The sequence below is a fragment of the Actinia tenebrosa genome, unplaced genomic scaffold, assembly GCF_029948245.1.
Source record: "Actinia tenebrosa isolate PJP-AT-01 unplaced genomic scaffold, QUT_ActTen_1.0 PGA_scaffold12__29_contigs__length_12842862, whole genome shotgun sequence".
Lineage (NCBI taxonomy): Eukaryota > Metazoa > Cnidaria > Anthozoa > Actiniaria > Actiniidae > Actinia > Actinia tenebrosa.
The window spans coordinates 920,438-943,504 of NW_028292572.1; the positions used below are offsets into that span (position 1 = coordinate 920,438).

Sequence of the window (23,067 nt, forward strand, 5' to 3'; positions counted from 1 at the left end):
GATTGGCCTTGTCTCGCATTGAACCCCTTTTGAAATTTTCTTGAGCACGAGGCTAACATGAAAATGCAAAAAAATTCCACAAATTCCATCGAGAAAAAGTATGATTTCTTTCGTATCAATAACACCCTTTCTGCTTTAGAATTATTTTTCGATTGGTTTCCATAGCGAAATAGCGTCGACAATAGCCGGTTCTAGTTGCAAAAACCCGAAAGTAATCAGTTCGACTAAGTACGATAAGATGTTATCTGTAATTGGTCGAAATCTTCTGAGGTATATAACTAACGATTTGATTGGCCATCCTCTTTTTTGCTTTTTGCAAAATTTAGTACTTTTAGAAACTGGGACCGACTTATACAATCAGTCTAGTTTTATAGGGCTGTGTGGGAGAAAAATTACAGAGAAGTGAAAAAATAAAAAATATTTGAATTTTTATTTAAATTTTTCACATTCTTAATTATTAATCCTTGCACCAATGGCATACAATAAATATTAATAACGACAGCTGATTCAGTCTAAACTTGTAGGTTATACTCGACAACTCTGCCGGCCATCAGTTATTGTATAACTATCAATGTGTTTTGCTCCCATGCCTCCAAGTACTAGAAATTTTTGTATTGGCATCTTGATCCTCAAGGTAAGTTAAATCTACAGTTTTTTAACTTTTTGAGATATTATTTGGTCTTTTCTCTACATTGTTGGTTAACGTTTTAAGACTCGAATAAATAGAGAGTTTAAGATCCTCGTTTACGGTAAACGTGAAACGTCAGTTGACCATTAAAAAATTCTTTAAAATTAGTAAAAAGGAATCTCGAAAATCTCCAAGTAGTAGATAAACAAAAGAATACTTGTCTTTGGTGAGAAGGTTTACAAAAGGTAAAGTCAAATGTAGGGAAACGATGAAAACGTGGTCATGTTTGCCGTTTGCGGGGAAAACGGGAATCTTAATCTGCCTAATAAAAAAAAGCTACAAAATTCACTTACAATTTCACACAGTGAAATTTATGGTTTTTCAATACCATTATTTTGAATTTTTTTTTTTTTTTTTTTTTTTTTTTTCCCCTTAAGAAAACTTCTGCGATTGATTTGTGAGCTCAATAAAGCATAACTTATATAATATAAAGCTAAAAAAGGTACAAACAACAAGTAATTTTTTCCCCTTAAGTAAATCGTACATAATAAATCCTAATCGGCTAATTCAAACCTTCTGGGAATAGACGCGTTTGTCTCTACGAATTCAACTGTGAAACCAAAATATAAAGAACAATGAAACTTACTCCCATGTGGTTTGAATTGGGTGGAAACGTTTATAGCAACACGTAAGCCGATTAGGTCTATTATTTATTCACGCAAGTGCAGGGGATAGCTTGAACATTTTGAATAATTCCAAGCCTAAAAAAATACAGTGAGTGAAGTAGACTTCACTCGATCTCGGATGATTAGAGAAACGTTTTAAATTATTCATTTCTCTCTTTAAAATTTCTTGACAAAATAGCTTAAACAAACATTCGGGAGAGAATAAAGCCTATCAAAATCCCTCAAACTAATAATGTTTCAAAACATCCATGGTTATGCAAGATCTTTGTAATGAGTTTTTTTTTTTTTTTTTTTTTTTTTTTTTTTTAAATGTCTTTTGAGATATGTGGAAACGTAAAAGCTTAAGCTGTTTTTTTCTTATTCATTTGATATATTTAATACACCAACGTTAGATGATATCTATATAAAATTTCTTAAGCATGATTAAGATAATCTCTGTCGAATATTGTCGTCAATTACACATGATTCGTGGAGGTCGATAATCAAGGTAATTCCAATAATTAGACATTCTATAATTTAAAAAATCGTGTTTTCGTGGAAATATCAATTGACTTCGACAAAAAAGGACTTTTTTCGCGCCGAAGGATCGATGAATTATAGGCGTTTGCATTTTATCGTCGCATAATATATCCGAAGAGCATAGAAAACTTAATAAAAACAAACCAGCTTGAAATGAAAATTAATACGACTTAAAAGAAGGAAACAATTTGTATTTCTTGCAGATTTTAACAGTGGTTTTGAATCCTGTCTTCTGCGAAGGTGAGTTTTCTCAACAATTTTTGGGGGGAAGGGGGTTGGGGATGTGCATTTTTTTTAAACTATCACCTTTATAATTAACATTTATAATTAGCAATGTAAATCCTATAAAAATTAAACACACAGCATAAGTTATGACCACAACTTTCATTTTTACTACACTGATGTTTTTTTTGTGTCATAATTATAGCATTTCTCGATAGTAATGTGAAGGTGGATGTAATTGAATAGCAAAAAATTTGCAATGCTCCATTCAAAGCAATGTCGGCAGCTTTGAAAAACAAGGAAAATACAGGGAATATTAATTTAAAAAGTTAAGTTCTTTTAAAAGAGTTCCACTATATGTCCATATATGAGGGTTCAAAAACAAATCGAAAGTCAAGTGCAAACGTGAATGGAAATAATCAGAAGAAAATACGGAATTGAAGTAATACGATGTTGTCATGGCTATATGATAAACGTCATATTTTCGATAAATTTGTGTTGAATAATGATTTTATGTTGAATATAGATCTTATTAGACATTTTAGGGTGGAATACGAATGGATATTTTTTGGAGACAAAATACAAAGACGATAAAAAATGTCCACTCGTGATCCACCCTAAAATGTATAATAAGTTATTTATTATCCAACTGAGCTTACTTTTTCCCAAAAAAAGATCTAGAAAGCTTTAAAAAGAATATTCTTTAAAATTAAAACTAGTTTTCAAAACTGGTTTTTTACTTTACAAAACTAGACGCACAACTGCGTGAACTCGGGCTTGTACATGTGGAAACCTATGACTATGTTTAAAGAACTGACGAAAAGAGAAGTTTTTTTTTTAAGAACATAGAATAATGAAAGTTCACAATTTTTAGTAAGACATTGTTTCTTTTTCACGTTGTCTCATAATGAACAAAAATTGGCTTCCTCTCATGATAGTAATAATTTTTTTATAAGTAGGGTGAGAAGTAGTCAATTAACTTCAACCTTCAAGATAACTCATTTTCCATTTTAAAAAAATAAGGAAAATTTAAAACTCGAGGATTTACATGCCACATTTTTCTCAAGTGGAAAGGAATTGAGGTTTTGAACATACGAGGTAAAACCGAAAAAATACCAAAATAAAACAATGGTGTAACAAAACTTTCAAATTTTCTCTAAAATGATGGAAGTTCATGGAATTTGGACAAAAAATCAAGAGATTTACCCATTTACTACCTATATTACCATGAAAGTTTCTGTGAAGCATTGGATTGTTTTAGTGGTAGTATCAAGTAGGGACTAAGAACTTTGAACCAAGAGCATCAATTAAGATGAGATTAATTAATTAAGAGACACAAATATATATCTTTATCATATGACCCGTACGGCCCTGCTCGCGCGCTCTAATAAAACCATTGCAAAAAGTCACGTGATGGGGGCCGGACGGGTTGACGTAAGCGGGCCGGAAAAACCCGTCCGGCCTTGCTCAAAATCCGTCCGGCCCTCTTCGGATGTAACCATTAAATTTCATTTAAAAAGACGCTAAAATGACTGACAATTTAAGCGAACACGACGAAAGCGAATTCTGCTATCCAGACGAGATATCTGACACTGAACTGGCTCAGCAAGCGACATATTTTGAGTCAAAACTGCTCAATGACGGTGAAATACAGAAATACATCCGAGCACAACAGAAAACAAGTACAATCAACAAAACTAAGTATGACATGAACGCACTGAAGCGCTTTTTACAAGAATGTGGTGAAGAAAGAGAAATTGAGAATATCCCTCCGCCTCAACTTGACAGTCTTCTTTCCAACTTTTACATAAAGGCAAAAAAGAAAGACAATACTTTGTACGAACCTGATACAATGTCGTCCTTCTCAAGAAGTATCCAGCGATACCTCGACGATAAAAATGCAAAAGTAAACATCTTAAAAGATGAAGAGTTTAAGCTTTCCAGACAAGCCTTGATGTCCAGACGACGAGAATCAAGAAAAGAGGGCAAAGGAAACAAGCCAAATGCTACTGCTCCTCTGACAAGCAAAGATATTGATGCTATTTTTAATGAAAACGAGTTTGGAGTCCATGATCCAGAGATCCTTTCCCGTACTATGTGGTTCTTGATTACTTTGCATTTTGGTCATAGAGCACGACACGAAGCGAGACTGCTGAAGTTTGGAGACGTACTTTTGAAGAAAGATGAAATAAATGGCGAAGAGTATGTAGAGTGGTTCCAAGAAAGAGAAACTAAAACCAGACACGGCGATGAAAATGAACACCAGAGAGCTTTCCGACCAAGAGCTTATGAGAGCGGCGACAAGAAATGTCCTGTGGCCTGCTATAAGCAGTTTGTTTACAGGCGTCCCGAAGAAGCCAAAAGTCCAGAAAGTCCGTTTTTTCTTGCTATAAATCATAGAAGGATGCCAAATGATCAAGTTTGGTTCCTAAACAGACCGATGGGAAAGAACAAGATTGGCGAATTCCTGTCTCAAGCAACAAAAGATTTGATGTTCACGAAGTCAAAAGCCGGTAAAATTACCAACCATTCCGTACGTAAAACTGGTATATCACAACACTCCTGGATGCTGGTGTTCCAGACACGGCTAAAAAACCGCTGATTGGCTAATTTAAATCTTAACTGAGAGTGCGCAATATGGTTTACCGCTGAATTTATCGCAGGCGCCCTGAGAAAATGGCGGACGAGGAAAGGCTTCCTTTCGAGCATTTTTCCTTCCGAAAATCGCAGTTTTTTTCTCAAAGACCTTGATTATATGCCATAGTTTATCAAGAAAACGTCACAGATGAGAAACACGATGTCCGGTAAATGGTAAATTGTCAAGTTTTTAGTCTAATTTGGACAAAAACAAGTCATCGAGTAAGCTTACTTGGATAAAAAGACAGAGAAGGAATATGATTATTGTTTTCTTGTTCCAAGTCTATTTCAAGATTCTGAACTTGAAAAGCTCATCGATTGTCAAAATAATCAAGTAAATATAGTCATGATTGCTGTAAATTTTAAAAATCGCAATAAAAGCTATAGATGAACAAGCTTTACTCCGATCATGATGTAAAATACGTTACTTATTAATTCTGGAACTCGCAAATTTTAGACAAATTTCAATAACGTGAGGTAAAACCCTAGATATGCCTTCGTTTGGGGATTTCGCAGACAAAAAACTCAACAACAACAACGTAAAAAGCAAAAAAAAAAAAAAGGAAAACAAATTATTCGGCAACCACTTATTATTAAGAAGATTTTGAATACAGACTGAAGTTGCTTTAAAAGGCTAGTTTAATCAACTCCTGGTTTACAATTAAATATTTTCATCACTATTCAAAGGAATTAAATGCAAATTAGAGTGTATATTAGATTCTCTCTATTCATATTACTTTCATTTCAGTTCAATAATTCATCATATTATTATAAATGAAAAAAATCATAATATCATAATAATACTGATTATGTCTAGTGTGGAAGTACACTCCTTTGATTAAAAAGAGAAAATATTTTTTCAAGTGCTATAGCTGTAAAGTGGAAGTAAGGTTGTGTATAACAGTGAGCTGTTGAGTTGTATAGTATGGCTAAGGTTTTGTTCTCTTTTAAACTGTTGTATGATGTCATAGCCTCGTTCCCATGAATAAAGCTAGTCTCGTTCAGCACATGGCGTCCGCTCGTACGTATAACATGGCGGCAGCGGTTTTTAACTCAAAAATCTAACCTTAAAACGATCTCTACGTCCTCCTAAACATTGGAAATATCGGCGGTACATCCTAGAGAAGGAACAACCCACCCAAGAAGTTCAAGTCAAGGGAAACGGCGACCACAAGAGACGCTTTGCCATCAAGACGGACTCAAGATTCTTCAGTTGACAAGTGAACAACCAAGATTTACATCCAAGCTTTTCAAGCCCTCAAGACTCAAGACGAACTTATATACCTCCAGAAGGATACAAGTAAACATAGACTGTAGTAATTTCACTGTTAAAACAATTTAGTTTTAGTTTTAACTTAGTTATATACAGTGTTTGAACGTTTGAAATACGTTTTATCGCCGAGTAAATTTACCTCGCGAGTCGCGCGAGGACTAGGGCTAGCCACAGGAAGCCCAACGATAGAAAAAACTGACAATATTAGCATTTCTCAACTATTTTTAGAAATTAATAGTGAATTTTCTTGTTATATAAATATATTATTGTTAGTTATATATATATATATCTGTAAATCATGGCTACATATCAGATTCCTGCTCCATCACCTATGTCTGTTAAGGGAGACGTGGCGGAGAATTGGAAGGACTTTGAAAACTCGTGGGAGTACTACGTCATTGCAACCGACCTCAGGTCTAAAATGGAGGAAGCCAACGGCAAAGAAATCATCGCAGCTACACTCTGCACTGTAATGGGAGGAGACTGCAAAAGAATCATGAATTCCCTGCCAAGCCTCTCCGCCGAGGACAAGAAAGACCCGGCTAAGATCATAGAGGAACTGAAAAAGCACTTCATACCCCAACGAAATGTCCTTTATGAGCGCTTCATCTTTAACTCCGCTTCTCAGAAACCAGGTGAAACAGTTAATGAATTCGTGATACGCCTAAGACAACTAGCTAACTCATGTGAGTTCGGAACACTCAAGGACTCTCTCATATGAGACAGAATAGTGATTGGTACAAGCGACGAAGGGGGCCGAGAACGTCTCCTGAGGGAAAGACCAGTACCCAACCTATCGAAGGTCATCGACAGTCTACGTGCGTGTGAAATATCGAGGACGCACAAACTTGTCATGCCTAAAAAAGATCCAGACACAGTCAACTACACGGCAGAGAGAAGACGCCCCTCGAACCAGCCTAAGAGACCCAAGAACGGAGGCAAACCTACCGACCGTAAGAAGCCGTTTACACCAAAACCAAAGCAACAGCCATCAACAGGCAACTGCAGGTGGTGCGGACGAAAGACAGACCACTCTCGTAAAGACTGTCCAGCCAAAGATGCGAAGTGTCGCCTGTGCAGTAAAAAAGGTCACTTCGCCATCGCCTGTCTGTCAACAAATCGCGTCAACGAAGTAGGAAATGATGACTACGTTGAAAGCACCTACATGATGGGAGAAGTTAGCGGTAACAGAGATGAATTCTGGTCTTCAGAGGTGAAAGTCAACGACAAACTCTGTGATTTCAAGCTTGACAGTGGCTCAAAGGTCACAGTTGTTGGCGATCAAACTCCTTGGATCAAGGGGCTCCGTCTCGATCCTATAAAGAGCGAGGTCCGAGGCCCAGGAAATGTAAAACTGTCTCACCTTTTCAAAGGTCAGATTACAAATGCAACTCTAGAAGTCGGCGGAAAGAGGCACAACGAGAATGTGTACGTCATGACAAACCAATCAAGTAACTTACTGTCAAAATCAGCGATACAAGCACTCCAGTTGCTCATCCCTGCCCCAGAGGTACACAACTTCGAAAAGGTGCCAGACTTCAGAGCAGAATACCCGAAGCTCTTCAAAGGCCTGGGATTGATGAAAGAAAGCTACACCATCCCACTCAAGGAAGACGCAGTTCCTGTCTGTTTGTACACACCCCGGCATGTGCCTCATCCTCTCCTACAAAAAGTGAAGGAGAAACTTGAAAACATGGTACGAGATAAAGTCATCTCACCTGTGACAGAACCTACCGACTGGTGTTCCGGCATGGTCGTTGCCCCTAAAAGGAACGGAGACGTGAGGGTGTGCGTGGATCTAACGAACCTCAACAAAGCAGTCAAGAGGGAAATCCACCCTATGGCAAGTGTCGATGAAAACCTAGCCAAGATTAGAGGCAGTAAACTGTTTTCTAAGATCGACGCCAACTCTGGATTTTGGCAGATCCCTTTAGCAGAAGAGTCCCGTCTGCTAACCACGTTTGTGACGCCCTTCGGGAGGTACTGCTTTAACCGCCTCCCATTTGGGATCAGCTCTGCACCGGAGGTCTTCCAACGCACAATGTCTTCGGTGCTGGAGGGACTTGAAGGGGTCGTCTGCCACATGGACGATACCCTCATTCACGGCCAAACCCAGGAAGTACATGATGCCCGCGTCCGGCAAGTCCTAGACCGACTACAAAAAGCAGGCATCACGCTAAACGACAAGTGTGAGTTCTCCAAACGAAAGATGAAGTTCCTGGGCCACGTGATATCAGAGAATGGCGTTGAGGCAGATCCAGATAAGACAAAGGCGATTAGAGAGTTTCCACGGCCTACAAACGTGAAAGATCTTCAGAGGTTCAACGGTATGGTCAACCAACTAGCCAAGTTCGTCCCAGAGTTGGCGAAGATCAACGAGTCACTACGTCAGCTACTGAGAAAGGACCATGCATTCCTGTGGGATCAACCACAAGAACAGGCCTTCCAAGAGATCAAGCAGAAGCTAACCTCACCTGATGTGTTAGCCCACTACGATCCAAGCAAACAAAGTGTTGTCGCTGCAGATGCGTGCCAGGACGGTCTAGGGGCTGTCTTGCTACAAACTGACACCTCTGGTCTTCGCCGCCCGATAGCCTTTGCCTCTCGCTCTCTCAATGACACCGAAAAACGCTACGCCGTCATTGAAAAGGAGGCTCTGGCAGCAACATGGGCGTGCGAGAAGTTCAACGACTATGTCCTGGCCCTGAGTTCACCCTGGAAACAGACCACCGACCACTCGTCCCTCTACTGTCAAGCACAGATCTTTCCAAGCTACCTCCAAGAATCCTACGCTTTCGCCTACGTATGGCAAGATATGCACCGGAGGTAAAGTACGTACAAGGAGTACATCAATGCACAGCCGACGCCTTGTCAAGAGCGCCAACCAGTGAGCCAGACCTAAAAGACCTACAGCTCATCGAAGAGGTGGAGGAAATCAGCGAAGCCACTATTGGATCTCTCCCAGCTACTCAGCAACGTCTCAACGAGATCAAGACAGCACAAGACGGAGATGCAGTCTGCACACAAATAAAGACTTACTTAATAATGTAAGCGCCTTCACGGTCGCATGCTTTTTTCAATAGCTCTACAAGATTTTTGAGTTTTTAGTATAGATTTAGGATTTTTTTCACATTTTTTCAATTTGTAGATATTTTAAGAACTTTTATTAGTCTTAGGACATTTTTTTTCGACATTTTTATTTACGAGAACTCATATTTGAAGCCTAATCGTCCTGGAATTGCCGTCATTGTTGAATGCCAGACCTTACAAGCTTCAATTTTGCTCGACCTGGTCTCTGGAATGGTAACTTTCAACCACAGTACAGCGACTCTAATATCATCTTCAACTTTAACCATGGAAATAGAGGTAAAAGAGCTGGCAAAAGGGTCAAGGAGAGAGATTCTATTCGCAAGAACAGAATCGAAACCGTTATGCATCATCGACCATCTTATGAATTTGCATACAACTCTCGGGACAGGAAGGCAAATGAAAATAATTTAATTTCTATTTCTCTAAACGAGTCTGTTGCGGGTAAACCCAACATGACGAACTCAGTGTCTGTTGCGTCTGGTAAACGCTCTCCACTGCAAGAATCTTCATTTACTACGATGGAACTTGACTGTTCTACGTGTGGAAATTTTAGTCGAGAAGAACAACATTCTACAACTACAGTGAACGCTAACAAAGATCCAATTAAGACCGAAAACATACGAATTGTAATTGTTTTAACTGACCCGCCAACGTTGGTAAGTCCTCAACCTTATTGTATTTCTTTTAATCTGTAGCACAACTGATTACTTTGTTGTGTATTTCACCTTGTGAATCATTTTCCCATAAGTAACAACAATTGTAAACAGAGCAATAGGCTAACTATAGATAATCCTTATTTTAGTTGACCAGATCATTACCAGATTCAATAGTGCAAGAATAAAAAGGATTTGCGTACTCAACTATGGCAGTGGTTTCTTTTTGATACGATATTATTGAGAAATCCCGTACACGAATTGCTTCGTTAAATTCTCAGTCACTAAAAAAGGATGTAAATCTTGGTTTGGCCATCGAACTGTGCAAACAGTTCAATATTCAGATTTTGGGTGTACAGGAAAGCTGGAGAACTGGCTCCGAGTACATTGAATTTGGCGAGAATAAAGATCAATGGAAATGGATTAACTACGGATGTATGAAAAAAAGAATAGAGCAGGGGTTGGCTTTATTGTTGGTCCAAATGTGCAAGTCATCAAAACAGTTGAGCATCTACCTGGTAGAATCTTAACAATTTATGTTAAATGCTATGGCTTATGTATACGCATTACCAATGTCTATGCTCCAACTGAAGTTGAAAATCTTGAATCAAAACAACGCTTTTATAAAGAACTCCGTAAAGCCATGGTGGTCGAGAAACTGAAGAAGTATAAGCCTTTGTTGGTTGGTGATTTCAATGCAATAATTTCTGAGGACAGTCGTGAGGGATTTGCAACAATACTGGGACCCAACAATCCTCCTTCAAGCACCAGAAAGACCAATGAAAATGGAAGATTATTGTTAGAATTCTGTCAAGAATACAAATTACGTATTGCAAACTCCAACTTTTTGACAAAGCGAATTCACCGAGACACGCACACTCTTCCTAATGGTATCAATCGAAGACTTGATTACATACTGGCAAGAACCCAACTTCTTAAGCCAATGAAACATTGTAGAGTCTACAATAAACCAACAAACAGCTGGAAGCAAACAATTGGTACTGATCACAAGATTCTGATATCTGATATAAGCATACCATGTAACAGAAACTCCTTAAAACAACAACTCAAAAAGAAGGCAACAAAAAAGGTCCAAAAGAGAAAGTGGGATGTTACTCATCTTAGAGATGATGTTGAATGTAAAAAACAATACTGCAAAATAATTGACAGTATTTTAAGCGATTGCAATTTTGATTGCACAGCACCTGAAGAAATCAACAAAAACATTGTCTATGCCATTCATGAAGCGTTAGACAGTGAAATCCCGGTAGCGCAAAAGGAGAAAGAGTTAAAAAAACCATGGGAATCAAGTGAACTATTAGATCTAATCAAGAATTCTGACAACTCTAAAGAGCAACGTGATAAGATTAAGAAGTTAAAATTAAAGCTCAAAAATGAATATTATGAGAAAAAGGCAAATGAACTGAATGATGCTAGTAACGCAAGAAAAGTTGAACGTGAGTTTGCTCTCTCAAAGAATTACAGTAAGATCCCAAAGTTACAGAATAGGGTTGAAATTAAACCCTCTGACCTTAAAAGTTATTTTGAAGATCACTTCAAGAAGAGAGCTGACATTGAAATGCCTGCAGAACTTGCAAATTCTGAGAAATATCCAGATTTATTTAATGACCGGAAAATAGAAATTAATTCCAACCCACCTGAAAAAGAAGAAATTATATCTGCTCTTAAGAGTTTTAATAATGGAAAGAGCTTTGGCACCGACAATATACCATCTGAAGGGTTGAAGTATGGAATCCACTCAAATCATCTAATTACAGCTCTCTGGATGTTATTAAATAGTATCTGGTTAACAATGACGATTCCTGCTGATTGGCTAAAGCTTTCCATCACCTGTCTCCATAAGAAAGGAGGTAAACAACAAGCAAGTAATTACCGTGCACTGTCAGTGGGCTCTAACATCTCTAAGATTTTGTCAAAGATAATTATCACACGACTGAAAGAATGTTATGAGGAAAATATTTCAAAGGCTCAGTTTGGCTTCAGAAGGGATAGATCAACGACTGATGGAGTTTTTCTACTACGACAGATAATAAAGAACACTGAAGGTGGTATAATTGCACTGTATATTGATCTAACAGCTGCATTTGACAAGGTACCCAGACATATTATGTATGAAGTTCTGAAAGTTAGAACTGGATGTGAGAAGTTAATTGATATTCTATGGTTATTATATGATGGAACAATCGGGAAAATATATGGAGATAAAACTGATTTTCCTATTGAAGCAGGGACCAGACAAGGTGGTGTGGAAAGTCCTCCAGTATTCAATTGGTTCTTTGACTGGGTACTCAAGGTCGCTGCCCGTGAAATTGACCAACGCTTTCCAAATGGATGGGGAATACCATGTACATATACAATCGCTAATGCATGTCGTCAACGGAGAACTGGACGAATGAATGGTGTGGAGATAATTAAATGGCTTTTATATGCTGATGATGTTGTTGTGCTGTCAAAGGATCTTACTGATCTACAGGAGATACTGGAAATTATCCATGGAACATGCTTAAGATATGGGCTTGAGTTAAGTTTTAAGAAAACCAAAACACAGGTATTTCATGCTGCGCAGCTTATGGAAAAGAAGAGCTTATTAAATATATCAGGACATGATATTGAAAATGTAAAAGAGTTCAAGTATCTTGGTCATATGTTTTATAGTGATCAGAAGGAAAGTTTTGTCGATAACAGAATATTAAGTGCAACAGGAAAATTCCATGAGCTCAAGAACGTCCTTACAGATCATAAAGTATCTATGAATACCACGCAGAAAACTCTTGGAATCCTGTATCAGATCCAGACTTACTTACTGTACTGAGGCTGAACTACCAAATGAAGATGAACTGAAAAAGCTTGAATCCTGTTGGTTTGGTCTACTAAGAAGAATGGTACGGAATGGCTGGGAAAGGAAAATGAATAGTGACGGAGAAGAAACGTTTGCCTTTAAATATAGGAACTTAGACCTGGAGAGAATAGTGGGAACCCTGGCACTTCGTGATTTTATATACATACGCTACTTGAAGTACATTGCACATGTTTGTAGAAGACCAAATTCAAATTTAACGAAACAGTTGCTGTTTGCAATTCCATCTGCTAAATATGTTAGAGATCCATGGATCAAAATTAGTCAACTACTTAATGTTGATAAACACCAAGCTAAGAAATCTACACAAGACAGAAAAGTTCTAAAAGGACTACTACATCAGAACTTTGGCTCTGTGTAGACTATATAGTCCCTGCTGATCAACTTATAGTTGGAAATAGCGGAATGACACTGATACTGATACTGCCAGGAGGGATGGCCCGACATCATGCCCTCTCAACCACTTCTGAAGCCGTACTGGGAGAACAAACAGCACCTTACTGTAACGAAAGGACTGCTCATGTACAACAGCAGGATCGTAATCCCGCAATCACTCCAGCTGGGAATGTTGGAGGCTATCCACGAGGGCCACCTCGGTATCACTAAATGCCAAGGTCGCGCCGGTTGCTCAGTCTGGTGGCCACTTATCACCAAACAGATAGAGGCCATGGTAAACCGGTGCCACATCTGCTCCAGACTGCGCCCTGAAAGAAAAGAGCCTCTTATACCACTTTCATATCCCAGCATGCCTTGGACACGTCTTGGCACAGACTTGTTCGAGATTGACAAGAAAATGTACATTGTTGTAGTAGACTACAACAGCCGATGGTTCGAAGTCAAGCAGCTCCATACAGTCACAGCCAGCGCAGTAATACGCGTGATGTGTGAACTCTTCGCAACGCATGGCATACCGGACACTGTGGTCTCGGAAAATGGGCCGCAATATGCCTGCCAGGAGTTTAAAGAATTCGCCAAGGACTGGGGATTCCAGCACGTCACGTCCTCACCGATCTATCCCCAAGCTAATGGTGAGGTCGAAAGAGCTGTGCAAACAGCCAAGAACATACTCAGAAAGAACGCCAATCCATACCTAGGACTACTAGCATATCGGACGGCACCCCTGCGGAATGGGCTAACCCCCGCAGAACTGCTTATGAGCCGGCGGCTTAGGACAAGATTACCAGCGATACCTGAAACCCTGGTACCCAACGAAGTTGACCGCAGGGAAGTTGAAAGAAAATAAGAAGCATATAGAGAAAAGTATGCCAAGAACTACAACCAGCACCACAAAGTTGTATCTCTCCCCACCCTCGAAGAAGGAGACCGAGTCTATATCCGTGACCAACGGAAGTACGGAGAGGTACAAGGGAGACACTGCAACCCGAGGTCATACAAGCTGCTAACGGATACTGGCGCCAGAATCAGACGAAACCGAAGTTCACTGATCCACACCGGAGAGAACGCAGCCGCGACGGATGAAGGATGCACAGCAACTACCACCACCGGCCAAGATCCATCAACCCCTCCGCAAGTGCACTTACCTCCAATTGTCACGTCTCCCACCACGGATGAAGCTCCCGTCCGTCGGTCTAGCAGACATGTTAAGCCTAACCAACAGCCTGACATGCATTACTACTAGGAGCTAGTCTATATTTTGATAGCAAGGAAGACATTTGTTCAAGTTTATATTAATGTGATTTATACACCAGGTAATCGAGTAGTAACCGTATCTTTGTAACTAGGATAATTAGTTAACTTTAGCTAGCAACCCACATTCAACTCGAAGGGGAGATGTTGTATGATGTCATAGCCTCGTTCCCATGAATAAAGCTAGTCTCGTTCAGCACATGGCGTCCGCCCGTACGTATAACATAAACCTCACAGGTGAATACCAAAACCAAAGGTTGTGTTTTAAAAGTGCTTCCAAAATTAATGTGTTATTTATAGTCAATGTCAAAAATGATTTTTCCCCTCAATTTCTAGCTTTTCAAGGTTTTTCCAGTGATATCCCAAACCTGCTACATATACATAATAATGTATTTTTCTGTATAAGTACTTTGCAGCACTGTAAATAGAAAAGTCTTTCTGAATTATTTTGTCTTTAGTCATTATGTGTAAAAGCCTTCATTATTTTGACAGCAGAAGCCTTGCCATGTGCTGTGTCTTCAGTGTTTAATTTACAAAAAGTAAAGAACCAAAGAAGATAGATTTTTCATTTACCAGTCATACAAATATACTTTTGAGAAGACCATATAGAAAATAGACTGGAAAAAAAAATGTAGAACAATTCCTGAATTCAGTAAGGCAATTCTGAGTTTTTTCATGAAAATGTTTATTCACAACAATTCATTATATGTATTCATGGTAGCAGATATTAGTCTTTACAATGCTTCATAAGTATACCTTATGTTTTAATTTTAAAAGTTCATTGCTTTGGTACAGAAGATCAGTAGATATGAGATAAGGTTGTTGGGAGTGTGGTTATATCCTTGTCACACTTTAAAATGGAAGTATACATTCAGTGTGGCTCTAAGTCAAAGGTTATTTCTTTTCAGTTCCAAGTTTTATTACTTGAAACAGCTCATATATTGACTATATATTAAGCTCTTTTGGAATAGATCATTGGTTAACTACAGAAGTGAGATATAATTGTGTTTCATTTATTATATTTGTCAGAATGATGATATCATTTGGAATAAATAGAAAAAAGAGTTACAGTCACCTTTCACAATGCATTAATCAGTTTTGATTGCATAATTACAGTTTACAAGAGGCTAAAAAAGGAGACTTTCTTTTTCTAAAAAGGTTTACTTTCAAAACAAAACAAACAAAAATAAATAAAATAAAATAAAGCTTTAACTAGTACTAGACCTAAATTTGAAATGCTCCTAATGAGTGATAAGAGTGTGAGCATGAGTCCTCTTCGTAGTATGAACTGAAAATTTTGTTGAAATATTATAAAAATATGAAAAGGAATTCTGGTGTTCATCCCATTTTATGTGTATAAATTATTTATAGGCTTTAATTTCATGCTTATTCTGATTTCATAGCATCATCTTCTGTCTTACCAATAATGCAGAATAGATTAATGCTACAGTAGAAATATCCAGTAACCACCTTTGTTGCATGATAAATATTCAAGATAATTTTATATAAAAAAGGCTAAACTAATTAAGTGATCCACTTGTATTGTATTCATGTTATGAAAATAGGTAAACTCGAAAATATATATTTATTGAATAGGTCATTTTGGAAGCACCCAGAGATTTTTTTATTTACCTTCTGAAGTGAAATCTAGCTGTGTTAACTAATAATTTTGTATGTCAAAAATTAAACACTTGAAACTTAAAAATGTAAAAGTATCGACAAAAATTAACTGTCAGTTTCGATATTTAGTAGAAGAAACAATAACAAACATTTTCACAAGGCTAGAAGCTTAAATTTGTTAATCTATAATTAGCTTACATAAGCAATTTATGGCGGAAATATTCGGAGCCAATAACATTACAACTTATTACTATTGGAAACATCTTTATTGAAATAATTCCATTTGTATCATAAATCTGATCTAAAGTATAGCGAATCTTGTCACATTTGAAAGATTAGAATGGCAATGATGGACTATTGATCGTACGAAGAATTTTCCCTCGAATGCCCAGGTATCTTGTTGAAGGCTTCGTGTACAAGAAAGGAAAAAATGCAAATTGTTTCGGTGCTCATCCTTGGATTCAGGAGCTCATTTGATATGTTGTAGAATGACAAATAATGAACAAAATATCACAGTCTTGAGCTTAAGTATGTTGTTCTGACCTTAAGTCAGCTCAAAATACAAAGGTGGTTTGCAACGATTTTTGCCATGACTATCAATATTGTTGCCCCAAAACAGCATCGTTTACCATAATGATCAATGAGTCAATATTCTTTCAAAGACCATGGACATGTTCAATAGGGTCTACAGATTTATCTGCTTGCTCTCGATCTCCAATCAAAGTCAAACTGAAACGCTGGGAGTCATTGGAAATATAAACATTTTGAAGCACGTGAAACACTCACGCGTCCGCCATCTTGTTTTTAGGTATTTTGGCGCATGCGCAGCGGTTTTTTAGCCGTGTCGGTGTTCCACACAACATTGTCGCTCAACTGAGTGGCCATAAGAGCCTTAAAAGCCTCGACAATTATGCGGTTGCCTCTGAGAGCCAACAACGAAACATGTCGAAGATACTGAGTGGTGTTGAGAACGTCAAGCACGAAGCCAGCAGCAAGCAATCATGTCTCCCAGCGCAACCGACTACAAGTTCAACTGCCGCTGCAGGTTCTTTTTTTGGGGGAGCAAACATTGGAGTATTGAACATTCAGAATCTTGTTCTTTCAGGCTATGAAGAAAGCTCTAGTTCGTGTCTGGTCAAACCCAAGAAACGTCGTTTTATGATCGAGTCAGATGAAGAAGACTAACTAAGTCTAAAAACGTTGAAGTTTGACCATGAAAATACTTAGAGTTGACATAGACATTCTTAAGTTCCCAAGCTGCTATTTTTTCCCGACTTTTGACCAAATAGCTATTTGCGAAGTGTATTAAAACAACTTAAAACTTTCAATGTATTAAAAACAATTTTACTTCTTGAAATGTGCCTCGTGTTTACAGTGACTGTTAAATGGCTTCTTTTCAATCAAATAAAAAGGAATTCTCCTATTGGTTCTCGTTTACGCGCGCTGTATTTATCAAGTTTAGCAAGATCTTTCAGCCTTTTTTTACGATAAAAATTGGGTCATATGATAAAATGCTTATTGACTGAGTTGGGTCGGGCCGGACGGGAAAATATTTGGCTCTTGGTCATTTGTACGGACCTCGCTGCGCTCGGTCCGTACGACATGACCTCCAGCCAAATATTTTCCCGTCCGGCCCTCCCACTCAGTCAATAAGTACATATTAATTGCTGATTTCAAATAACTGTATAAAATCAACTGAAAAGCATTATTATATTTTAACTTTAATTTCCCTTGATAAATCCTCTTAGATCAAATGATTCTTTTCATGTAACGTGATTTTATTCAAGCTCATTCTCTTTTTTATAACCCTACATTCATTTTTGGTAAGTTTTCTAACCTTCACATAACAATGCAGCTCGGAGGACTTCGGTATACCTGGACGAATACGTTTGCAGTCAAACTCCTTCAGCTTTCTGCTCTTGTTCCTCAGACGCTTCAGAGTTCGTACTGGTATTCTACTTGGTTCACGATGACGTCTATATACACGATGATGATGCTTTGATCATTCAACAGAACATAGCTCATAGCTATGTTTGATATAAGTATAGCATGATTCTCGATAAAACGGTTCACTCAAAATGGTTCGCTCGTAAACTGATCTTTCATAAAGTTCGCAGACCGAACCGTTCCGAAAAAGCTCGGCTTCTTTTAGTGTGGATCTACCGTGAACAGTGTGTGCCTTTGTTTTAAGCGTGTTGGACTCCATATTATCCATCCTTACATTCAGCGAAGATGAATTCCCATTCGCCATTGTTCAACCATGTGCTCTGGACTTGTTTAGATTTCGCGCATGCGCTTTAGCGCCTCGACTGCGATTTGTGACTGAAGACAAATAATGAAGACTAATTTATACCGCGGGCATTTCCTACGGAAAGCCCGAGTAATAACCTAGTGTCTCGCTCTAGTCTTTCTCCTGCGTTATTTGTACTCTAACTTGAATAGTTGGATAATAATGATTTTTACTAACCCAAATTATTATTGTTATAATTTTGATGGCACTTTAACTTTAGCTTAGCATTTGGAAGCTTAGTAAAATGACGGCTTTCGTGAACCAGTCGGCTTGTTCTCATTGAACTCACTGCACACAACCAAAGACATCATTAATAGTTATATCTGACAGCTGATATGAGCATAATTCTGATTTAGATGATGTACCTGAACCAGTGGGCTTGTTCCCTTTGAACTCACTGCATACAACCAAAGACGTCAATAATATTTATCTAACAACCGAAATTAATATTATTTTGATTTAGATGATGTACCTGAACCAGTGGGCTTGTTCCCTTTGAACTCACTGCATACAACCAAAGACATCAGTAATAGGTATCTGACAGCTGGCACTGCTGTTGGTGTTAGTCTTGCACCAGGACCAGATGATAAACCAGGCGGGTCGTACTATTTTCCAGGAAGTGCCGGCAGTTACATTGACATTCCAAAACAGCCAAAGCTTGATACCAGGTAAATCCAACGCATCCAACATGGCTGCCACGGTCTTCGTCTTTTTACCCCTAAAAATTGACAGCTGTGCTTTTTTATTTCCAATAGGTACTCCATATCTATATTTGCTTGGATCTACAACCAAGGAACTGCTGGCCCTATCATCATCTATGCCACGGGTACTAGTCAATATGCGCTACACATGTTTATTAATATAGAGCCAGCGAACTTTTTTTTCAGACTAACTGGAAGAGCCTTTACATCCAATACTGCACTAACTTACAATCTAGTCACAGTCAACAACTGGAGATACGTTGGGTATACATATGACTACAACACGGGCTTGCAAAGGTTGTATGTTGATGGAGTCAAAGTTCGAGAAGGGATTGTCCCTAAGCAAGAAATCGCTACAAACCACAAGGTAGGAGCATAAAAAATTTGCATCACGAATATTTGTACGTAAAAGGCTAACGTTCGAGATGTTTTGAAGCGTCAGTCTGGAAGATTAGGGGTCGACATCGAAACGAGGCTTCCAAAGAGTTCAACTAGCGGCCAACTTTGATCGCAAGGTATTAATGGGCGTCCACGTGGCAAATAAAGCTCTGTTGCAGTGTTGTTGACGTCGATTGATATTGACAACTCACTACAACAGAATATAACAAAATATAGATTAAAACGGCACATCGATCACATTTAACCATAAAAGAAAGAAAAACACACGAAACTCCGTCGATCTTCAGAAAACGAAACGAAACGCCATCGAAACGCCATCTTTGTTTTGTTTTGCCCCCTGGCCGCCGTATCGTCGGAGTAGTCCATTGGCAGTAGCTTCGAGAAATTTGTAATTCGTGACAGTTTTCTTGGAATCATCGGCCTTAGAGCAGTTTTCGTATGACTGTGAAAAGTTCAGTGCCGTAAGCGTGTCGTGCCCTGACCGTGATACCTTTCTACAATTTTAATTGGCTGGATTTTTTTCACACGCAATATGATTGGTCTAAAAGTGCCGTGATCTTGACGTGACCGTGTCCGCGCCGTGTTTATGCCTTGTTCCGGGTATTTGGTTGGATGGAGAGTACATTCTCGTGCAATGTGATTTGTCTGGCGTATCCCTTGCTGTATCACGACCGTGTTCGTGCCGTGAACTTTTCAAAGTAATACGAAAACTGCACTAGTACTAAGAACAAAACGTTCAGTGTATTGTGGAGCTTATTCATGCTTTTATTTACCGGACAATTGTATTTATGAAATGAGTCGGCAGTAATCCAAAAAAATTAGCCGTGCGTACTTTTGAAATGTCTATAAATATTTTATTCACCTTTTCATTAAGATTATGCCATCTTTTCATTAGGTAAGAATCGGTGGCAATAAACAAGGCGATGGTAGAGTATTCAAAGGTCGCATTTCGTGTGTTCAAATCTACGACAAGGCATTAACACAAGCACAAGTATTAGCTGTCAAGAACAGATGTCAATATAAGAATGGTAAGATGGTAGGCTTGATCATTTAGAAAAAGTTATGCGACTTTGAAGTTTCTCTTTTTAAATATAAGGGTATTACAGCATTCCAATGTTTTTATCGTTATCAGAACTGTATTCTGCTTGTTTACAACACATTTCGCTTAATGATCCAACGAGAGCAGTAGAATACAAGGTCAGCGGTCAACCGGCAGATAGACAGACCCTAGTTCGAAGACGATGGTATCGACTGAAAAGTGAAGCTGGGACAAGGATAATCACTTCTTGTCCAGCACCAGGTTCCTGTGGAGCCCAGTCTCCAGGATGGCTCAACGGTCAATATCCATCATTTGAGACTGGGATTAACAGGATGGAAATATGTTATCGTACAGGAGCAGATTGTTGTGGCAAAAATGCTACCGTCTATGTAAGACAGTGCAATGGGTACCCTGTGTTCTTGCTTGACGATGTACCAGATACCAGCCTAGGTAATCGTGTCTGTACAGAAACAGGTAAGTAAAACAGTGCTATAGATATCTCGCGTTGTACCATGTGACTCACTTGTAAATGGTAAATTTAGATAACGTTTCTGTAGAGAATCCACAAAACTACTAACCTCTGCTCATCTTTTTATTCTAAAGACCGAGAAAGTATTTTTCCAGACGCAATATTCCAGTCAACCAATGAAAACTGTCTGTCTGGTCACGTGGTGTATGCTGAAAGCAATGTGGTCGAAGTCTCTATCTGCATTCAGTACTGTCTGAGTGCTGGGAAGAAATGCAAGTCTTTTAACTTCATGCGGCTTGACAATGGAACCTGTCAACTCAATAACGCTACCGCCATAGAGTTTCCACTGCATGTTATTCATAATACTAGCTGCACGTATTATCAAAGCAATACAGCAATTATGTCTTATGTAATGCCATAAATAGAATTTACTCCTGGCCGAAATGTATTTGACATGCACCATTCAATAGAAATTTTCATACATTTTTTCTCTTGTCAAATGCAAGGCATCCCATCGAGTATGCAATGTATAGCTTCAAATGGATTATTTAAATGTACACTTTGCAGCCTTGATTGAATGCTTTGTGAACAGATGTATTTCCACATTGTCATTCATTGCCACTACATCTGTTCTCTCGTTAAATACAGGTAAAATCTATTCAAACAAAATTGAACTACATATTTTTTTCACTTGCTTTTCAGTTCATTTTTCATTGATTTTGCACTTCCAAAATAAGACCAGTTATAAGTTTTAAAACATGTAATCGAAGCAAAGTGTCGTATAGCTAGAATGACAGACATTATTGCACCAATTCTTGGAGAGCATGTTACGTCATAGACGCCATGTTGGTTGACGATAACAAAGTATTTCTCCTTAGCTTCTCTTGTTAGATTAACCGAAAATGGCGTCTGTTTTATGGTTATTAATATCTCAAGGAATTTTGAGCAATGGCGTGGCATCCCAAGAAAAAATATAAAAATAAGGTACACGTGCGAGATTGCACTATTACGAAGAATGGCGGTGTTTCCATCCCAAGCAATCCCAAAACTTTGGTCAAATCGCTCATCAAGACAAAATGCCACCGCTCAAGGACGGAAAAAACTTGACTTTGACCATCTTCAGTGCTTGTTAAACTGCGTAGCGTAATTTAACTCCCTTTGTAACACTTTGGAATATATTTCTGATTTATTAGCAGTAATAAATGACGTTGTCCTTAAAACAGCGAGGTTTAACATCAGAAAATATATTGTGTGAATACGACCATTGCTGATGTAAATACTTAGAGCCTATAAACATTCAGGCTTAAACGGGAATCAAACTCATGAACTTTGCGCTACCGGTGCATACTCTAACCTATCTAAGATATCTAAGCCACAGGGTCTCAGGTGAATAGGGTATAGGTCAAGTTTATAGGAGTTTACAAGAAGGAGTATCGCTCGACTCGAGCTCAAAATAGATAATGATAACGTTGTCCTTAAACTAGCTAGGTTTAAACATTTGCTAGCAGTGTGACAAAAAAATCATAGAGCAACATCGCCAAATCACGGTTAAACTATGCTATTATGATTTTCGGGCGAATCACCTGGTGAGAACATTGCCCAAATATGGCACGACTTTCCCCATGCTCCACTCAAAGCATCGAACATCTGGTATTTTGTCTTGAACACGAAGGTAACATGAAAATGCAAAATTCAATAACACCCTTTCTGGAAGTGCTTTAGAATTATTTTTCGATTGGTTTCCATAGCGAAATAGCGTCGACAATAGCCGGTTCTAGATCCAAAAACCCGAAAGTAAATCAGTTCGACTAAGTACGATAAGATGTTATCTGTAATTGGTCGAAATCTTCTGAGGTATATAACTAACGATTTGATTGGCCATCCTCTTTTTTTGCAATGCGGATCAAATTTTAGTACTTTTAGAAACCAGTCGGACCCGTGAGCGGCAAAAAAAAAAAAAAAAAAAAAAAAAAAAAATCCACAGAGAGCAAACTGGGACCGACTTATGGAATCAGTCTAGTTTTAGGGCTGTGTGGGAGAGAAATTACAGAGAAGTGAAAAATTTAAATAATATTTGAATTTTTATTTGAATTTTTCACATTCTGAATTATTAATCCTTGCACAAATGGCATACAATAAATATTAATAACTACAGCTGGTTCAGTCTAAACTTGTAGATTATACTCGACAACTCTCCCCATCAGTTACAGTTATTGAGTTACTATCAATTCGTTTTGCTCCCATGCCTCCAAGTACTAGAAAAATTGTTTTGGGCATTTTAATTCTCAAGTTAAGTTTAATGTACAGTTTTTTTTA

The 23,067-nt window shown here is 38.3% G+C and overlaps 1 protein-coding gene and 1 long non-coding RNA gene across 2 annotated transcripts; both read left to right on the top strand.

Annotated features, from left to right (window-relative positions):
* Window positions 1-549: 549 nt before the first annotated feature.
* On the top strand, window positions 550-18,556 carry LOC148911907 (uncharacterized). The gene is made up of 3 exons (XR_016119400.1): window positions 550-634; window positions 2,037-2,073; window positions 18,500-18,556. It is a non-coding gene; the product is annotated as an uncharacterized LOC148911907 (long non-coding RNA).
* A 40-nt stretch (window positions 18,557-18,596) lies between these two features.
* LOC116300342 (uncharacterized) lies at window positions 18,597-21,855 on the top strand (the record flags this gene model as incomplete). The annotated part of the gene is made up of 5 exons (XM_089028348.1): window positions 18,597-18,811; window positions 18,899-19,211; window positions 20,139-20,271; window positions 20,376-20,756; window positions 20,886-21,855. Coding segments are annotated over 5 exons (1,329 nt in total), but the record flags the coding sequence as incomplete, so codon positions are not given.
* Between the last annotated feature and the right edge of the window lie 1,212 nt (window positions 21,856-23,067).